Genomic DNA, 20,607 nt, shown 5'->3' on the forward strand with positions numbered 1-20,607 from the left:
TTCACCCAATTCCACTCCGGAGGGCCCTAGAAGATCTACCCAGCTTGCACCTCAGGCTTTATTTGCATCGCTGTTTATAGCTGATTATATGGTGCATTCTGAGTTGGATAGTTGGTAGGAGGCTCTTTAGCATCCCCAATGGTGAGAGGCCATGGAAAATAAGCTAGAAAGGATCGACAAGAATGAGACTTGGACCTTGGTGGATCATCCGAGCCAGAAGAAAGTCATCGGGACAAAGTGGATTTTTAGGACTAAGCTAAAAGCTGATGGGACTGTAGACAAAATACAAGGCTTGTCTTATGGTGCAAGGGTTTCAATAGAAGCAAGGTATTGACTATGAAAGGATCTTTGCTCCTGCTATGCGGTTGACATAATTTTGTTTGTTGGTTATGCTAGTTGCTCACCATGGTTGGCTGATCTATCAAATGGATGTCAAAAGTACCTTTTTGAATGGTTATTTGGAGGAGGAAGTCTATGTGGAGCAGACTCTTGGATTTTCTTTTGTTGATTGGAAAGATAAGGTCTTTCGCTTGTAGAAAGCTCTTTATGGGCTGAAACAAGCACCATGGTCGGGGTCAGCTATAGCTTGCTGTATGTAGATGATTTACTTATCAGGGGCTCAGATTTTGCTGCGATAGTAGGAGTAAAGGCCCAGCTTTGCTCTACTTTTGAGATGACAGACCTTGGTTTGCTGTCTTATTTTTTTGGGATGGAGGTTGTTTGATTTGGGGGTAGTATTTTTATGTCACGGCAAAAGTATGCTCTTCAGTTTAGTGGACCAGTATTGTATGGTTCAGACATAGCTTGTGGCCATGCCTCTTGATTCCATTATCCATCTTTTTAAGGATATCCTTGGTTAGAGCACACCTATAGGTCTGTGGTAAGGAAGCTTCTTTGGTTGATTTACACTAGGCCAAATTTAGCTTACTCAATTAGTTTGCTTTAGTTAATATTTCACTACATCTAGGATGTCACATTGAATTGCATGCATTCGTGTTTTTAGATATTTGTGTTGTACCTATTCTTATGGCCCAACTTATGGATCTAGTTTATGTTTGCAGGGGTACATTGACTTTGCTAGACAGGAGACCTTGATATCCAATGTTCCCATGGAGGCTACCTTTTTACCTCAGGCACGACACCTATCGTAGGAGATGGTTAGCGCTTTAACGATCGAGGCTGAGTATCGGACTCTTTTTGATGGTACCATGGAGGCTATCTACTTAAGGAGTTTACTGGCGGTATTATATTTTCCTTGTGACGCTTCCACCATTGTCTGTTGTGACAACTAGAGTGTCATTGCCCTTGTGGATAATCTGATCATTACACCACGGATGTTGCATGTGGGGATCTACTTTCACTTCACTAGAGTGTAGGTTGAGCTAGGCACCATACACTTAAGAGTCTGTGCCTTCCTCTGACAACTTTGTAGACATCTTGACCAAGGTGGTTAATCAATCGGTGTTGCAATATATTCTACCTAGGATTGGCTTGGGTATACCCTCCTCTACTCCTTCAGATTGATGGGAAGAAGGTGCTTCCCTCTAGCTTTCCCTTCCATTTTGAGAGAGAGGGGCTTTCTTCTCTTGGTGGTAACAAGATGTTGTTTACAGTTTCTTTTTCAGACAATATTGTATATTTTACTTTGAATCTTCTTCTATATCATTGGAATGACATGATTGTAAAAGGGTACTTGAACAAGTGAACAATTCTCCTGCGAGGGCACTGTCCAAGTGGCACCGTTGCATATCATTTTTTATGGTCGACTTTGGATCCACCATATTCGTGGCATTGCACATGGTAGTTTTTCTTTCTTGTTTAGCCTTGCTAGCGTTCTTTCCATAAATATTTTTTGTCTCTCCATATACCCCCTATATTTGCTACACTCCACTCGCTTATTCCTTCGTCATCGATATCTAGTAGTGGTAGTGATAGCTTGTTTATTTTGTGAAAGCCTTTGGGTTTGGCTACTAGTCTCCTGTCCGTTACTTAATCGACATCCACCTCTTTTTTTTGAAACAATTATTATCAAACCATCTCCAAAAAAGAAAAAAGTTCAGTGTGGTTCAATCTGCCTTTGTAGGACTTGGTAAGCTACTAGGCAACCGACGTGTACCCTTTGTCCGATGCCGTGGCCTCTCTGGAATGACCACTGGACTTCCTTTGTATGATAACCATTGCCTTTGTAGTATTGGTAGGCCATTGGACAGCCACCGTGTATTCTTTGTCTGATGCCTTGGCTGCTTTGGGGTGGGATGCCTTGGAGTAAAAACACATAAGAACTAAAAATTTGGGTTGGCCTTCTTTTCTAGTTTAGTTTTTGGACCTGAGAGGGGTTGTTGAGCTAACATTAACATTACATATTGAATTAGCCACTTAAGCAATCCAAAAAATGCTTCATTAATCAAAACCCTAAAATGGTGCACGGTTTGAGAAAGTTTTCAAAATTGCATGGTGCAAGGGCTTGAAACTTTCTATAAATAGGCATGCTGCCTTCCATTCAGCCTCAATCTCGTTTTTGCAAGTTTCAGGAGCTATAGCTTTGCTGTCCACACCCGTTCACAGGGGACATCTTAGTGAGAGCTTCCCCTTGTTGTTTGCTACCATTTGGCACTTTCCAACCTCCATCTCCTCTGTCCAGCTTTCACTTGCTGATCCAGTCACTCCCAATCTTGTGTTTGTTGCTAGGTGTTCATCCCTAGCTGTAGGTGACCACTATTGTGCTGTGTTTACATTGTGCGGGGGCACAGGAGGCTGTCGCCATTACTCCTACACTATTGCCTCACCATCTTGTTAGCAAGATTGTCAGCTCATGTGTGAGTTTGTGCATTCTTGTTAGGATTGGGTACATTGTCCTTATTTTAGGCATTATTGTTGTGATTTATTTGTGGCATTTTATGCCAGTTGGCCAGCATCTAATGCTGATCGATCAGCTGCTATTTCAGGCCTATTTCATGCCTATTTATAGTGCAGTTCCTCCTTGTCTTCATTATCATCATTCACGAGGTGGAGTTCCTGTTCAAGAGAGGAGCCGGTGCCAATGTTTGTGCCCACACAGCAAGTGACTCACTATTGTAGGCGACTATCTCATCTTTGGTATATGGATTCCATTTCCTGAGCACATCTCTGAGTTCTTTTCTTATGCAGTGCTCTCTCTTCTGTCCTATGTTGGTGATGAATGTAGTGCAACAAACGACTCCATGATGATATACCTCCTGCTGCTGTCAAGATATTAGAGCTCCAATCTCAGTACCCAAATCATAGTCCATGCACCTAGCGAGAACTGAGAACTCCTATAAATATTCGTAGATTGAGGAAAAAACCCTGCTAGTCATGCAAGAAAACCTAGGGATTCTCTCCTACCAAAACACAAAAAAACTAGCTGCTAAAGCCATCCAAATTCATCTTGTGAAGAGGCATAGAACCATTCCTTCGGTCACTTGTTGGAGCCAGTCCATGTTACACCAGTCCCTCTTTAGTCTGGTTTGGCCTTCAAGGAAAAAGCCTCACAACGCAAACAAAGTGGGGGCTGGTAGAAGGAGAAGAGGATGGAGGATCAAAGGGGTTGGAGGGGTGGGGATGGAAATAACATGAATTAATGGGCTTGTGGGCTGGGTATGGAAGGGATGGACAAGTGTTGAAAAGGAGAATGCAGGATAGGCAGAGAGCAGACAAACAAAAGGGGGAGATTCTTGGAGCTGGAGGTAGGCTGATTGTGAGTGGAGCTTAGGAGGAAAGAAAGTTGCAGTGGGGTGAAAAGGGTGTGCATGTAGGCTTGAGAGATTAGCAGATGGAAGCAGCAATTGTTATTGTCATTGAGAAGACCTCAGCTTTGTCACCACATAGGGCACAGTATTATAAACTGGTTTCTCTTGTGTTTGCAGTGTTCTGTCAAATTAAATTTATCATTGCAGTTGAACCACATATGAATACAATTATTTTGGCATTTGTCTTATATCATCAAAACCTTTTCTGTGCGTGCATTTTATCAAACTGCACAACTAACTGTAATTTTGGCAGATTGTAACAAAGAAACTTCTAGCTGCTTTATCTGGACACTCTAAGATACTAGATGTATCAAATATCTCATCTGCATTATGTTTGATGCTGATCAATCATTACATAATGATTGTTTGTAACAAGAAACTTTAACTGCTTCATATAGAATTTGGGATCCTGGAAAACTGTTCTGGAAAGTTGCATCCATTATTACATCTGCAAAATATTGTTTTTGGTTTTGGTGCAGCTGTATGATATGTTGCTTGCTTGTAATCTAATTCAGTTGTGTCTTCTTGTTATTCTTTCTTTGTCCAACTCCAGGAGGAGTTTCAGCTTGCCCTTTTTAAAACAACAAAGAAGAATAGCTTATTTGCAGATCGAGTGAGTGCTTTTACTGTGTTTTTTTAAAATCAGAGTGAAGAGGCTAACCATCGATTACATTAAGAATCACCATTGGATATATTGGCTTATAATGTTTTATCTCTGTGCTCATGTAAAAACGAGTGACGGAATACAAGTTGGATGCAGGAGCCATACAAGGGTTTTCCTTTTTTGTTTTGATGAAGATATATTGTAGCAGTAAAGTTTTGATGCCAAATACACATCAATTCTTCCCCATTCTTTCAGCGGCTCTGAAGGCTTGGAGGAGGAAAGCAGGAATGCACCTTATTTAAGGCTTGGGACCCAGGAACAACTCTCGGGACAAAGGCTGATCCCTTGTTGCCACTGGCAAGCTTCTTGGCTAGCTGTTCCCTTTAGCCCAAGTCGTGAATTCATCTCTGGATTGGAAAAATTTTCAGGGCATTAATTGGACTGAGATTATGCAAATTTTAAGTTAACCCTATGAACACAATCTTGACAATGATTAGGTAGACATTTATAGTTCAAAATGTGCATGTCTCTTGTTGATGTCACTTCTTTGAAAATCTTGTGCAGAAAGACTCTGAAAATCTTGTGCTGGCTCTGAAAAATTTGGTCATGGCTTTCTGTTGGAGTGGTTCAGGGTGCACTAGTTTCCTGTCTCTCAATATGGTCTCTCAGTGGCAACTGAGCTCTAGATTGGATATAGATACTGACAACTGTTCATAAATTCAGCAATGAACTTTAGAGCATGTTGCAATAACATGAAATGTGTCACCTTACAAGTGAATGAATTGGTTAAGTAAAGCTGTTTTATAATATTGTGCCTTGGGCTTAGATAAAATCTGGAGAGAGGTTATGGAAGGCACCATTATGTTTTTGCCCAATACCATATCCTTTTTCTTCATATAAATGTATGATTGTTGCCTTATTAAGCTCTTATTTTGTTACCTTAGGTGAGTGTTCCTTTATTCAAGAGTTATCATTCATTCCCACATGTCTAATGTTCTTCGGCATTTGATTATTTTTATTTTGGTTGCTTTTTTACCTTGGGTGCTGCAGCTCTTCTTGTTGTGACGGCTTTAGTTCCATACAAGCAAGAAGCTCCAACCTGAACATGCTTTTTTTGGCACCTTAGAATAAAAGTTTTGAGCCCAACAAGTTGAAACCCAAAGTTTTGACATCTTCTAACCTTGATCTTTTTGCGTTGGCTTCAATATCTCTTTTTATCTTCTACCCACATAAATACAACCTATAAGAGAAGTTCAAGCGTCACATTTCCAAATGCACGTCTTATTTCCATGTTGATGATTCTTTGTCTTTTTTTTGACATTTTGCCTTTTCCAAGATCTGTAAACATCACAAAGGCAAAAAGCAGTACAAGAAACCCCATAACTACATGAAATAATCGTAGGGGAATAAACCTCTCCCAGGCTGGCTGCTCTTAAGGTAAAAAGTCTAGCACAAGGGCTGTTAGAATGACTGGTCTGCTGGTCATATAATGCCAAACCACGCTCCTAGATACAAGGCGTCTAAATCTCAAATAACTAGACAGGCATTTGACACTTCTATAATGAACCTTCTAAATTTAGAATATATTTATCGTTTTGGGTCCTTTGATGGTCTATGTCTAGAGTGCAAAATCTACCATGTTCCATAACCATTATGTGATAAAGTATATGTTAATATCCATGATCATTCTTTAGTAATTGAACAAGGCAGATATTATGTTTCCTTTGTGTGTGCGTGTGCTTATTTTTGTTTTTTTGGGGAGGAGGTGCTTATACCTGTTAACACATATTTCTAAAATGAGGTGTTAACATATTTTTAGACATTGTGTGGATGTAGGTCTTTACTTTGTTTGATACAAAAGGTAATGGTGTGCTCAGATTCGGAGAATTTGTGAGGCAGCTGTCAGTGTTCCATCCTAATGCTTCTTTTGAGCAAAAAGTAGACTGTATGCCCCAAACCAATCCTTTGAATGTTCTGAATATATTCATAGGTCTAAGCATGCAAAGATTGAAGTCCATGGATGTATAAGTGCAACAATTCCTATCTTACCGAATGAGGGTTCTTTCTTATTGTAACAAATTTAGATGTTTCTCAATTATGGCAACCTTGAAAGTAACAAAAGGATACATTTTGAAATCTCCTGAAGGTATCGGATACTAGCTTTTAGTTGAAAATGTTCCGTTTTTAACAATACAAACTCAAATCTAGGAATCCTTTTTTGGGGCAAAAGTTTAAGATGAATCTTAAACTGGTAGATGAGGTACCTATGGGACTCTTGTTTGATAAAGCAGTCAGATTTTCAAGACGAATGATATGACAACTTCATGCATTTTGATAAATTTGGTAAACTTCTTTATTCCCAAATTATCTGTAATAAGGTCAGTAACAATGCAAGGAATGCCAATTCACAGGAATAATAGATCATTCTATTGGACCACTTCCCAAGGCAAGAGAGGTTATGTGCTAGATGTGGCATAGTGTGAGAAAATGGGAGGCTAACTAACTATATTACTTGCTAACCAAAAATAATGACAAGGGGTTCTATTAATGCTGGGGCAAAAGAGAACCGAGATTAAAAGGGTACTGGTAGAATGGGAGGTCAAGGATGCAGAGTATAAATGCACTGAGGCTTACCAATATTGCATGATGAAGAACAGGCCACACTGCCCCCATTTGCAATAATTCAGAGGTAGTTGTTTTGCTAGAAAAAGGTGTGTATGCATAGATAACTGCAGGTGGCTCCTTTGCTTGAAGTGCATGGGATATAGAATGTGAGAAAATCCATCAACAAGCTAGATTGGGGGATGTGCATTGCATGAGCTATCCCATCATTGAAGTCTGTGATTGCTACGTCACAAACCTTTTTTTGGTCCTGCAAGTTTGTTACCATCTATGTTTCTGTTTGCTGATCACTTCTAGGTAAGTTCCTCGCCACTAGGCTCAGCCATCTTGCTGCAGCTGCCTATGTTTTGCAGCAGGACAGACTTCAATGGAAGTACACATGTTAATGCTGTAAACAAATGGTATGGAAAATGCAGAAAACGTGAAGTGTATGACAAGACCAAAAATGATGATGAACAAATGATAATGAAGACATAGGTTTCATGATGTCAGATGACGGTGGCAGCTCTGTATGCAGTCCAGGGGCAGAAAAATGCAGATGTAGCTGACACAATGATGTCAGCACTATGTGTAGAGGCAGCAGACTGGGAAAATATCAGGGCGGTCTGCTTGAGGTGAAAACACAGCTAGGGCAGCTAGAAGACCACATACAGCAAAGCGCAGATGATGACAACTCGTGGACGATGTCTGGATGCTGGGCAGCCTGTGACAACAGCAAAACAGTGTGGCTGATGAAGATGAATGCTGGAGATAGTCTTGGACAACTGATGGCAAGCAGATTGAGCAAACACAACAGCTAAGCATTTGGAACAGGTTGCCTAGATGGACTGAAGATGTATGCAGCAGGGAAACCAGCTGATGATGAAGCAGCAGCAGTGGAAGGACTCCAAATCAGATTGTCTACTGGCGAGGACTTTGTGGAATGATGGGAGGCACTCTGTAGATCTTCCAGGAACTGGCGATGTCCTTTGGAAAGGGGGTGTGGGCAGCAGTGAGAGGATGAAAGTGATGAAGGCTGGCTGGCTAGTGTAACCAGGGATTTAAGTATGCACTACCACAGGCTCATATTTGTAGAAGAACGGAGATGTATTTGTCCTACTATAAAAAATAACCCATTTGTTTTTGATAATTTTGCATTAATTATTTTTTGGGGCTGTTTTGAGGAGATTAAAATTAGGGCTTAATGCACAATTATACGTAGTCACAAGTGACAGTCATTTTTGGACTTGAGCATTGTGAGGACGGTAGCTTCTTTCCATCCCACGTCCCATTCCATGCAACTATATAGTCACAAGTAATGGAAAATTCCTCCCCATTCCCCATTCCCCATCCCCCATCCTTGTCCCCATAGAAACAGGGAACTGCTGTTCCGGCCTAATGCGTTCCAAACCCTCCAAGGAGGTGAAACGGCCAGGGAACGTTCCCTGCCGTTCCCAAGGCCATTCCCTACTATTCCTTGCCGTTCCTTGTTTGGAACGGCCGTTCGAAGCCTGTTGACCAAAAATTGACGTTTTTTTCTAATTTTTTATTTTTGCTTGTGTCACACTCCTACCACATGTTCACCCATCTCCATTGCCCCTCTCTCTTTTTTTTTTCGTAATGGATGTTATATTTATAAAGTACTAAACGACAAAAGAGTTACAAAAGTCATGGCAAAGACGCAGAGGAAATTGCCATATGCCAGGGAAGTAAGTCCTCCCGAGGGAGTAAGTCAGAGTGCTGAATGAGATCTATCTGCCAATGCAAGAGACCTTTAAGCCTAGCAATATGTCCCTGAACATTAGAGGCTGAATCAAATAGAAAAGCATACCGAATGGTCCAATTGTGCCAACAGCCCCAGTATCTGAGAAAGTGAAACAAGATCTTCATATGCGACTGAGCCAGTGTGGGGTATTTAGGCCGCACAAAAACCCAATCAAAAGGGCTTAGCGAGAAACCAACCACTGCTCGCCAAACTGCTAACAAGAGTGACCAGATTTTCTTAGCAAGAGGGCAAGAAATAAATCGATGACGGGCCGATTCCACACTAGTGGTGCAAAAGAAACAATTGCCGTTGGAGATTCGATGCTTGGAAAGGGCTGAAGCAAGAGGAAGACCACCAATCATCACCCTCCAAAGAAAGACCTTGCATTTGAAAGGTGTCTTGTTCAACCAACCCTCCATCACAGTTACCTTCCACCATGACTGAGATTTACGCAATCCCCATACAATATTAGCTTTAGTGACCAGCCATTGATGATCTTTAATCAGAAGATGATACACCTGGTTAGCTGAGGCCTTTTTCAAATTCAGCCGGCCTGCAAGGTCCCAGTCCTGCCAAGGATGATCCGAAGCAAGGGGTCTGCTCTGGAGCACCATCAAAAGCTGTCCCCATAAATCACGGTATCCATGAGGGATCCTGAAAAGCCTCCTGGCTGTACGAAACGATATCAACACATTGCGGCTGGCAAGGGTGGCATCTGCAACTGAAGTCAAGCCCAAACGTGCCATGCGGTTAAATTTTGGTCTGAGCTCATGTTTGCCTTCCCAAGAAAGTAATCGCGAGGCTGCCAACAATTCCAGTTGAAAAGAGTTAGTAGCTAAGCGGTCCTCCGCTGGATGCCACTGAGCCTTTTGGAGAATCAATTTCCAGGAACATACCAAATGAGCAAGCAGGGAGGATGAAGGACTAGAAAACCGAGAGTCTGCATTAAGAACATGCCACCAGGAGCTCCGAATTTGGGTATTACCATGCACAAGCCCGTGCTCCTTAAGAAAGTAACGGGCTATAAAGACCCACGGGTGATGATCTAAGCACATAGCACGAAAAAGAGACCAACGGAGTGCCAGTATATGAGTTTCGGCATCCAAAATAGCCCCGCCACCCATGCGTTTGGGGATACATGCATGCGACCAAGAAATCCATGAAATGCCTGCATGCTAGGAATCCTTCTTCCATAACATGAAACGAATGTACTAAGTAAGAGCATTCAATGTAGTAGTAGTCCAAGGCAGCAATGGTAAGAAATATGTGAGCATTGGCAACATAATTGTCTGAGCCACTTTGAGGCGAACATGGAAGGGCCAAGCCTGTGACTTCCAATACAGAAACTTAGCTGCTAGTTTCTGTGAAATCCACTCTAGTAGTTGCTTTGGCCTAACATCAACGCCCAAAGGGTACCCAAGATGCCTGACAATGGAACCACGGGGAACAACCATTCCTTGCCAGTCCAATGACTGCAAATCTGACTCCGTGCAACTGAGAATGGCTGATTTCAAAGCATTGATATGAAGACCAGAAGCATGACCAAAGAGAGTCCAAACATCTAATGCTTTGCGAAGATTATCCTTGTCCGCACGCAAAATCATAAAGCTGTCATCAGCCAAGGATTGACTAATGAAGTGCTGTCCAAAAGGAAGAGACAATCTAGCCAACTGAGTAGAAGTTGCCATATGAGATAACATCGAAAGAACCGGATGAGTTGCAAAGGTGAAAAAGAGAGGACTCAAAGGGCAACCCTGTCTCACAGAGCGTGCAAGGACAAATGGCCCGGTAACACCACCATTCAGCATAACTCGCGAAGAAGCCGCAAGCACTAATGGTGTAGATCAAATGAGACATCCGAGTACCAAAGCCCATAATAGACATAAGTTCTGCAATGAAAGACCAGTCTAAATAATCAAAAGCCTTTTCCAGGTCCAATTGAATCAATATAACCTCCTAATTAGAGTGCCTTGCATAGTCAATAGCCATTTGCACATTTAAGACATTATGCAGAATGTTTTGGCCCTTAATGAAACCATATTGAAGGGGATGCACAATGGCAGGAAGATGCTTATGGAGCCGATTCGCCATCACTTTGGAAAAGATTTTATACATAGAACCCATCAAAGAAATTGGTCGCCAATGATTCAACATAGACGGCGAAGGAACTTTTGGAAGCAGTTTGATAAGTCCTTTCCATGAGGAAGACATGAACCCCGTTTCCCAAACCTGCTGAAACATAGCCTTCAATGGTTTCACCAGTCGGGTAGCAAAAACCTCAAAGAATTCATTGGTGAGACCATCCCAACCGGGACTTTTATCCTTGGGCAAGTGTAGCAAAACATCCATAGCCTTCGCCTCACGGATATCTGACTCCAAAGTAGTTTGCATGTCATGTGGAACCTGATTGCGAATCAAATCATAGAAAACCGAGCGGGCATGAGTAGTTTGGTCAGAAGGTGAAGGAGTAGAACCAAGAAGATCTAGAAAATAATTCCTACACATATTCACAATAATCTGAGGATCAATGACCATTTGACCTTCTGCATTCTGGAGTCTAGTCATATTCTCTCGAGCAGGAGATGCATGGAGAGCTCGAAAGAACTTATGAGTCTGACAAGCACTATCTTGCAAATTCTCAGTCAAGTTTTGCAATTTGGCCTGCTGATAAGATTTCAATTGAAACTCTTTAATAAGGTTAGCCAAACGCTTAGCCAATGGCAGCAGAAATACATCATCTAGAGTCTCCACCAGTTGAGAACGAACCAAAGCCAGTAATTCCTCTGCTGCTTGTCGACGCCGCCGACAAAGAGAGGCATGATGGATCCCATACTGCCGAACAACCCACTGCACATTAGAGAGCAATCGTTCAAAAGAAGCATTGCCCTCAGAGGAGAAGTCCAATAAAAATCTATCAATCAATTGCTGCATATAATCGTGAAAGATTGAATGCTTCAAATAAGACGAGTTGAAACACAAAGGAAGTCTATCCAGAAATTGCTTAAAAGGTGCAATGGGTTGTACAAGCATCTCAAGCTGTAGAGGAAAATGGTCCGACAAGGCATATTGCTGTAACACTTTCATTTCCAGCATCTCAGGAAGAAAAGCATAATCCTGCATGATGTACATGCGGTCCAACTGCAACCATGTAGTTGTATACTGCGCAGAATGAAAAGTAAACCCTGTAGAAGAAGGGTGTAGCCATAACCAGAGAGAGATCTTGCTTAAGTACGGCAAGAGCAAATGCATTCCACGCACGGCTTTCCGAAGCATCCATCACCAAATGCTCTAATGTGGACTGTGAAGGATCAACACACATATTAAAATCCCCCATCAAAAAACCCCGTCTGCCAAGTGACAAGGAGGTCTGCAAAGTATTCCAAAGATCCCGGCGGGATAAAGGGTCATTTGGAGCATAAAGCCCAAGTAACCATAAGATCTCTTCTTCAAATAAAACTTCAATCACTACAAAACGACCATGTATATCATTTTTAATAAGAACAAGCTGATATTTCTCATGTACAATCATAAGCACACCAGAATAATGCATGGCATGTGTCCCTACATAAAACAAGCGAAACCCATGGCAATCCACAACTTTTCCTGCTTCACCGTGACTCTTGTGCTCAACAGCACACAAGACATCCGACTGATTCTCATGCAATAAACTCCACATGGCATGTTGCTTATTGCGAGAACAAATGCCTCGCACATTCCACGTGGCTATCTTCATGTGTATTCAAAAAAGAAATCAAGAACGAGGCAAAGCTTGCCTCGATTTAACCTTTTCTGCTAGAATGTCAAGGACTTCCTCATCCAAAAAATCAGCTAACACGGCAAACGAGTTTTGACGACCAGATTTAGAGGTAGACGGTGTATCCACTGTCTTGGGGATGGAACAGGGATAACGATGATCCCATGGGGTAATCACCTTACCTCTAGCCTCAAAAGCCAACTTAGCAGGTGGGCCCTTCGGACGATCCGTATATACTTTCCTAGTGGGCTGATTGCGAGGAGTAGAAGAAACCATAGCATGAGTAGTGTGCTCCGAAGACAACATGGCTTTCCTGCGCATATAAGTGCGCAAGGAATCTTGTGAAGCATTAGGCACAGTATCCGCCATGCCAACATCAAACCTTTTACATTTTTTGGCACGTACATCTACCCGGTCATTGTCACGGGAATCCAAACCCGAAACATGTTGTTTGCCTTTATCCAAAACTTTAGGTGGCTGGGTCGCATCCTGCGACGGAGCATCAAGCACCATAACTTCCATGGGAGGCAAAACATGCTCAGCATCTGAAGTCGGTTGCTTCGCTGGACATTCGGCCATAAAATGCCCCAATTTTCCACACGAAAAACAATTCCCTGCAAAGTTACCCCATTTCAAACGAAAGTGCAAAGGATGCATGCCAGAGCAATTAAGCCGTAACCAAGCAATCCTTTTTCGAGCAGTGTCCCATAACATATACAAACGGTTACGATTCGTGGCCCTTAAGCTCGGGGGAACCAAAACAGTGCCCACAATGGCCATGGCGTCCTTTAACAGTGGCCAATAGACAGCCGGACAGTTTTCCACTTCAACCCACATCGGGCATTCGCTTTGAAGCAAGCGTTGAAAATCTGCCATTGGGCGCCATGGCACAACATGGACCAAACGGCGATCAAAGAACAATGGCAGTTTAGTCAACAGATTGGCACGATGCTTCTCGGATTTCAACAGCACCTCATAAAAGCCTCGGGGCCCAACAAAAATCTCTTCAACACACTCCCCTTGTAGTAGACGTTGCAGCCACTGGCGAATATAGGAAAGCACTGGGATCCTACCAGTGAAGAAGAGTATAATAGCACGTTCATAAAACACTGCGAATGAGCGCAAAATATTTTTAGGATCCACAGTGGCTTTCAGAACATCCTCAGTTTCAGAGTCAGAAAACACTTCATGATTATGTTGAACATAATCACCAAGCAGAGTGTTGGCAAACTCCTACAAATGCTCCCAGTCCACATCCTGTCCACATCCTGAGAATCCACAGAATCAGAAGCAACCTGAGCATAAGAATGTTCCTGATGATCCATTGTATCTTCCGAAGTATGCTTGGTGCGTTTGCCCACAGACTGGAAGTCAGGGCCAGGTGGCATCTCCTCTATGCAAGGAACCATATCCTCTGGTTCCTCTGTTTCAAAATCCAGACCAAGGATTGCCACCGTTTGGTCAATAAAGGCCATGTCCAGACCAGCCATGTTGTATCACCACTTTAACAAGAGATCCGAAGCTTTTTGCAGGGTACTCTCTCTCTCTCTTTGCTGCTACAGTTTGTCTCTCACTCAGACATAGAGCAGGACACCGCAGGAATGTTAGGTCACAGAGCAAGACTGTTCACAGTTCAAATTGATGATCATTCATACGAGTACTGGGGCAGGGCTCGATCATGGCAGAAACGGGCCCTGTGCAAGAGAGCTGGGGGAGCTCACGCAGCACGCGAGACAGATTTAAACATCCGCTGGCAGAAACGGGCCCTGCGCAAGAGAGCTGGGGGAGCTCACGCAGCACGCGAGACAGATTCAGACGTCTGCTGGTCAGGGGAAACACGAGCCTCTCTCTCTCTCTCTCTCTCTCTCTCTCTCTCTCTGCGCGCTGGATTCCGCACGCGTTTAGGCCTCGACAGAGTCAACGCAAAGGTCAGGTCGCCATCGCTCGATCGATTCCATCTCTCTCTCTTCTCTCTTTCTCTCTCATCTCTCTTTGTCTCTCTCTCTCTCATTGCCTCTCTCTCTCTCTCTCTCTCTCTCGGGTTGAAGATTCAAAGTGTCAAGACAACCCACAAGCCAATTAGGAGTCCATGCAAAGTTCAAATTTGATGCATTAACAACTCTTGCAAATCACAATCAAATTCCAGTCTATCCTCAATTCCAAGGTAATCATCCATTTACATTGTCTAATTTCAAGGGAAATTGGGATAATTGAGGCAATTTAGGGCAATTTGGAGCTATGGGGGTAATCGAGTCAATTTTGGGATATTTGGGTCAATTTGGAGTATTGAGGGGTATTGCGGCAATTAAAAGGGCATTCTTTGGGCAATCTGGGTCATGCAAGGCATATTTGGGGCACTTAAGACACGTGCCATTCCCACCGTTCCCGTTCTTGGACCTTGGACATTCCCCCCGTTCCAGGGGGCCCCGTTCGCGTTCCGTGTTCCAGGTAACTATGCCCATCCCATTTTGTGTCATGTGTGACTAAGGTGCAATAATTATGATTAAGTACTAATCCTAGTATTAGTGGCTCAACACCTCCTCTTCAGCCCAAGATCAGTTTGGAATATAGATTTGCATGTATTATACATTGTTTGCAGTGTGCAGTACTATGGGATTAGGTTTGCATCTTCAATGCCATTTTTGCAGCTCAATTGAAGTAAGGATAACATCAGGGTTGCCTTTGTATGTCGTACGATACTGATCGTATCGTACGAAAAAAAGGGCCCTCTTTGGCTGCCGCATTTACTGCACCTTCTTGCGTCTCCCCATGTTCTGCCTGCGTGGCACTTTTGGGGGGATGGGAAGCTGTTGATACCTTATCTCACCCCCCTTTTCCAGCTATGCATCCCCCCCCCCAGTTCTCCTTGGATTCCATCCAACTAGTAGACCTCTTTGACTGTTGAGCCCTCTTTGATTGTTTGACCCTTCTCTCATCTACAAAAGGTGCTCCTCTCTTCCATGCTTCTACACCAATTCAACAAGCATTTTCCATTCTTGTCTCCCTCTCTTGGATCTTGAATTGATTTGTGATTTGTAAGCATCTAGCCTTTCACTCTCTCCTCTTTTCCACACCCTATCAGGGCTCAAGGCTCAAACCTCTCTCATCTCCTCTCTCTCACTCTTGCTCTTTCAACTTTACCCCAACCCTCTCTTTCTCTTTCAACTTTCAGGTTTCAAGAGTCAAGACTCAAGCATCTCACTCTTCCTCTCTCTCTCTCTCTCACTCTCCCTAGGGCCTCTCCATCCATCATTAGCACTATGACTTGTGAGAAGCACAAGGCCTTCAATTTGCACACGATCCATGTGGAGAGGGATACAAAGAAGTCTAACTCCAACCATTGGACGTGGAAGTATTATGGGAAGTGCTATACAAGTGGTGCAACCCGGCTTTTCCAACATCTTTCCAAGACGAGGGGGAAAGTTGCTCCATGCAAGGAGATCCCTCAAAACATAGTGGATGAGATTCTTGCCAAGATGAGAGGGAGATCCACAAGAGGAGGTGGAAGTGGCTTATCGGCACCAACTCCTATGTCTACTAATGAGGAAGCATCAAATGTGTGCGTATCTTCAACCGATGCGGGAGAGGCCTCTACCATTGGTGGTGGGGGCTCCACGTCCACATCCAGCTCCGGTAAAAGACAAAGAGTGGAGGCTCATGTAGCACTGAAGAGACAATCATCTCTCTCTCAAGCTCCCAGTCATGTTTGTGGATTGGTTGCCTTTCTTAGAGAAAAAGGCAATGACTTGGGGACATTTAAATTGTACGCATGGTGATTGAGTGAAATCTTGCATTCAATGTCCTAAAGCAAGAGTAATGGAAGAAGACGGTAAAAGCCATTGCCAATGTGGGTCCATGTGAAGAATGGACCTATGTCACATACAATGACATGAGGACGAAAAAGATTGATGAAGAGAAGGAGAGGAGGATTGATAGAGCCATCGATCCTATTCGGGCTGCATGGATAAAATATGGTTGCTCCATTCTCACCATCAAAATACTTGTCTCATATCCACTCGGCACTTACTTTTTGCAGGCCGTAGATAAAATATGGCTGCATGGATAAAATATGGTTGCTCCATTCTCACCATCAAAATACTTGTCTTATATCCACTCGACACTTACTTTTTGCAGGCCGTAGATACCGGCAAGAGAGGGAGGAAAACGATGGGTGCATTCATCTACCGTCACATTCAGCAAGCTATCATTAAGGTATACATTGCCTTTTAAATTTGTTTCACTTTCTTTCATTATGATTTATGCATAATTATCTAGCTCCCTATTCTAATTTCTCTCTAATATCTATCTTGATTCTCTCTTTCTCTCCGGGTCCCAACCCCCATCTCTCTTCATTCTCGAATCTTGAAAGTGAAAGGATCCACTCTCTCTTTCTCTCTCTAACCTCCAGTATTGTTACTTATAATTTGTAAATTATGGTTGTAGGTGGTCTCTTGAATATGGTGCAAGTTGTTATCGACAATACATCAAATTGTCGGCGCATGGGCCGTTTACTTGAGGCCAAGCTTCCCACGATTGTGTGGATTTCATGTGCAAGTCATTGTTTGGACTCGCTCATGGAGGACATTGAGAAGCTCAAGTGAGTGAAGAGGGCAGTTCTCAAAGCTACATCATTTGTCACCTTCTTCATGATAAAGATAAAGGTGCTTGCGATGTATCGTAAGCATAGCACACCGGAGTTAAAAAAGCCTTCTTTGACTTGGTTTGCTTACATGTGGATATTGTTGGAGTGCCTTTATGAGGTCTGGTGCGCCAAACAGTGGTGTCCACTCTATGGAATGAGTGGGATGGAGGAGGCCAAAGCCATGCAGCGCTTGTGCCTTAATGAGCAATTTTAGCAGAAAGTCCATGCTGTTATCATTGTTGTGACTCCCTTTTATAGGATGTTACGTATGAGCGATTGCGAGGGGTCCAGATGTCCGCAACCTTATGGCTCTAAAACAAGGCCTGAAATGGCCTTAGATGCCCAAAATAACTGTGGATAAGCCCTAAAGAAACACGTGGTGGGGGGACTTTCTTGAGATGCTGCGCCAAACATACACTGTATACATAAGAGGAAGCTCACTCAAAAACACAAGAAGAAAGATTTAGGCCAAAACGTTTTCTTGCTGATTTCTTCTTCTTCTTCCACACACTATACAATATACACAAAGTATAGATAAGATACAATATAAAGGAAAGTGGCCTTCTAAGTCAAATAGTGAATAACCGACTATACTAATCGAGTGGTGCTATATCTTTGCTAGCTGTAGGTAGGTGTAACAACCTAAATATAATAAGTGAGGGCTACTCGTTCACTTCTTTAGAGCGGCATTGGTGGAGGCAAGTGCTTGTATAGTGATCATAGAGACACAATGTGCACATGTTTTAGAAATAGCAGAGAGGAGATGGGCATGGATGCATAAGCCCATCTATGGTTTTGCCGCATTGATACATTCGGCCTGCAAGTCACCAGCAGTCATCGATGATAGGGAGCTCCGTTTAGATGAGCTTGCTTATTTGACTCGTGTGGTCCTTGTGGGTAATCACAATGTAGTGTTGAAGGATCTAGGATACTATGTAGATCAGAGAGGGCATGTGGCTTTTGCTTCTTCCACTTGTTGGAGGAGAGAGTCACTTGTGAAACCTTTATTTTGGTGGCAAAACTTTGGATATGCATTGGAGGCCCTTTAGCCCTCACCCATGAGAGTCTTTGCCTAGGATTGCTCTTTGGGTGCATGTGAGAGAAATTGGAGTGCTTATTTTCTCATTCACACGAAGATTCATAATAAGCTTAGCACACGACAATTAGAGCGGCTAGTCTATTGCCGCACTAATACATAATGAGGACTATGATGAGCATGGGTAGTCTGAAGTAGGTAAACCAACACTTAACCATAAAATTCAAAATTTGTTGTTTTGAACTTTGAACTTTTAAGTTTTTACTTTACAATTTAGGCTTTAGCATTTACAATCTTATGTGCATTGTGTGCGTGAATGTTGATACATTCAAGTTGACGGGTGGCACTCTTCCGAGTGTACATTAGGAGGTGGACGAGGAGGAGAAGATGATTTTTGCAAAGCTCTATAGAGACCTTATAGCAATAGATACTCGTGACACTCACAGTTAGCGTGCTCATGGGTGAGGAGTTCAAGTAGATGGTAGTAGGGGCATGGTCATTCGACACCCTCCAACATCGAGGAGGAGTGGTTCAAGTGGCTTGCAAACATATATAAGGCAAGGCTGTAGTAGCTTACATCCTATGCCTCATGATGACATCCCTCCCTTGTCTATACAACCGCCACCTAGGAAGCCATCATTTGATGATGATGGTAACCTCATTAGTGAGGATGAGTATGAGTGTGTCTCATCGTCCGATGCCGAGGAGTCATTTTCAGACTCTCTTGATAAGCACTCAGATAGTTCTGATGATGACGGTGATGATGATAACGATAGTGATGCCTCATCATAGATTCATAGGTCTCTCTCTTTTTTGTGTCCACATGTATGATACCTCTATGATTTGCATGCTTTGGGTAGCCCATGCGACCGCGATGGTCACCCTCATATATTCATCTTATTTTGTAATGAATTGTTATTTCCAGTTTAAACATGTATTCTATCATTAAATGATTTATGGTTTTTTTAAAAAAAATCATGTTAAATTTTTTCCCTACTAATATCGTATTGTATCTTATAAAATCATAAGCTATCATTTAGTACCGTATTTTATCATACCGTACCAGACCATACCTTTCGTACTTGACAACTATGGATGATATGTGTTATGTGCATTACATTGTTAGAGTGTGAATGGACATGCCTATCATGTGTTCAACCAAAGTTGGTGAGAACAATTAAGGACACCATGTTGGAGCAAATTTGGGTTGATTCAAGAGCAAGGCACATGGGATTCACTAGCATTAAGAGAGTTGGTTTGTGACATCAAGTCATTTGTGATTAATAAAAACTTTGATAAATGATATAGAAATAACACAAGGGGCACCAACCTTTGGGGCTTGTCATGTGTCACTATAGTGCAAGAGCATTTAAGGACACCATGTTGGAGCAAATTTGGGTTGATTCAAGAGCAAGGCACACGGGAATCATTAGCATTAAGAGAGTTGGTTTGTGACATCAAGTCATTTGTGATTAATATAAACTTTGATAAATGATATAGAAATAACACAAGGGGCGCCAACCTTTGGGGCTTGTCATGTGTCACTATAGTGCAAGAGCATTCTAGCTTTCCTATCTAGTGAATCTTTTGTTAATCTACTGATTTATTTAATGCGTGCAAGTCAGTTCATTTTCATTGCCCTTTAGATTATTTCTACAAGCTAGTTTTGTTAGAAAAAACAGTAGTAGACAGGAAAATTGAAGTAAAACCTTGCTAGTCCATGGGAAAAACCCTAGAGTATTGCCCCTAGAAAATAAGAAATGAATTCCTAGCATTTGCTCCTTCCCAAATCCTTACTGTTGTGAGGCACAAAACCTGTCCTTTCCAATCCTCTTTGTGGCTCTAACAAGTGTCATTGCATCTTCCTTGGGCTCTTTTAGGTTTGCAAAACATAATTATCACATCTCCTCTCTTGCTTGAAACATAGATCTGGATTGCAATGTTTCCATGCTCATCAAGTGATCAACTTCAAGGAAACTATAGTGAGGATAGGCACTATATTTTGATATCATGGTGGACACTAAGGTGCAAAGTAAGCGGACAGAGAGGAGACAGCAATGCAACAAGAGAATGGCAAAGATGAACAAGGTTCCCAACCTATGAATCCTAGGTACAAAATACCAAATACTAAAGTGAGAAATGACGTATGCACAAGTATGTGAGCCCATAAATAGGTGAATGATGAGAAACCGGCTGTTCTTAGTCATAGTCTCAACCTGAATGATGTATGTACCATATGGCGTAAGTGGTCGTGACTAAAAATGGGTCCTTGACAAGCGCAAATGACACTGACCTTATGGCCAAACATGGAGCTACATATAATCTCAATAGAAGCAATGTACCACATGGTTGCTAGAAGAATAAAATAGACACCACCACTACTCTCCCTTACAAGAGAGTTTCATTGGATTCAAAAACATGAGTTTCTTCCTAATTGT

At 42.4% G+C, this 20,607-nt stretch overlaps 1 protein-coding gene across 3 annotated transcripts in view; it reads left to right on the forward strand.

The window, feature by feature from the left end:
* Window positions 1–20,607, forward strand: part of LOC148013668 (calcineurin B-like protein 3) — a 132,280-nt gene that overhangs the window by 66,282 nt on the left and 45,391 nt on the right. For 2 of the 3 annotated variants that reach the window (XM_087667557.1, XM_087667559.1), the window contains 2 exons: window positions 4,321–4,380; window positions 6,208–6,316. In XM_087667557.1, coding sequence (XP_087523683.1) covers window positions 4,321–4,380; window positions 6,208–6,316 — 169 coding nt within the window. Of the gene's footprint in view, window positions 1–1,061; window positions 1,242–4,320; window positions 4,381–6,207; window positions 6,317–20,607 lie in introns of all 3 variants that reach the window. The other variant, XM_087667558.1, reaches the window with a different exon arrangement.

The sequence above is a fragment of the Lygodium microphyllum genome, chromosome 26 (assembly GCF_053477565.2).
Source record: "Lygodium microphyllum isolate KBCC chromosome 26, Lygodium_microphyllum_v1.1.10, whole genome shotgun sequence".
Taxonomy (NCBI): domain Eukaryota; kingdom Viridiplantae; phylum Streptophyta; class Polypodiopsida; order Schizaeales; family Lygodiaceae; genus Lygodium; species Lygodium microphyllum.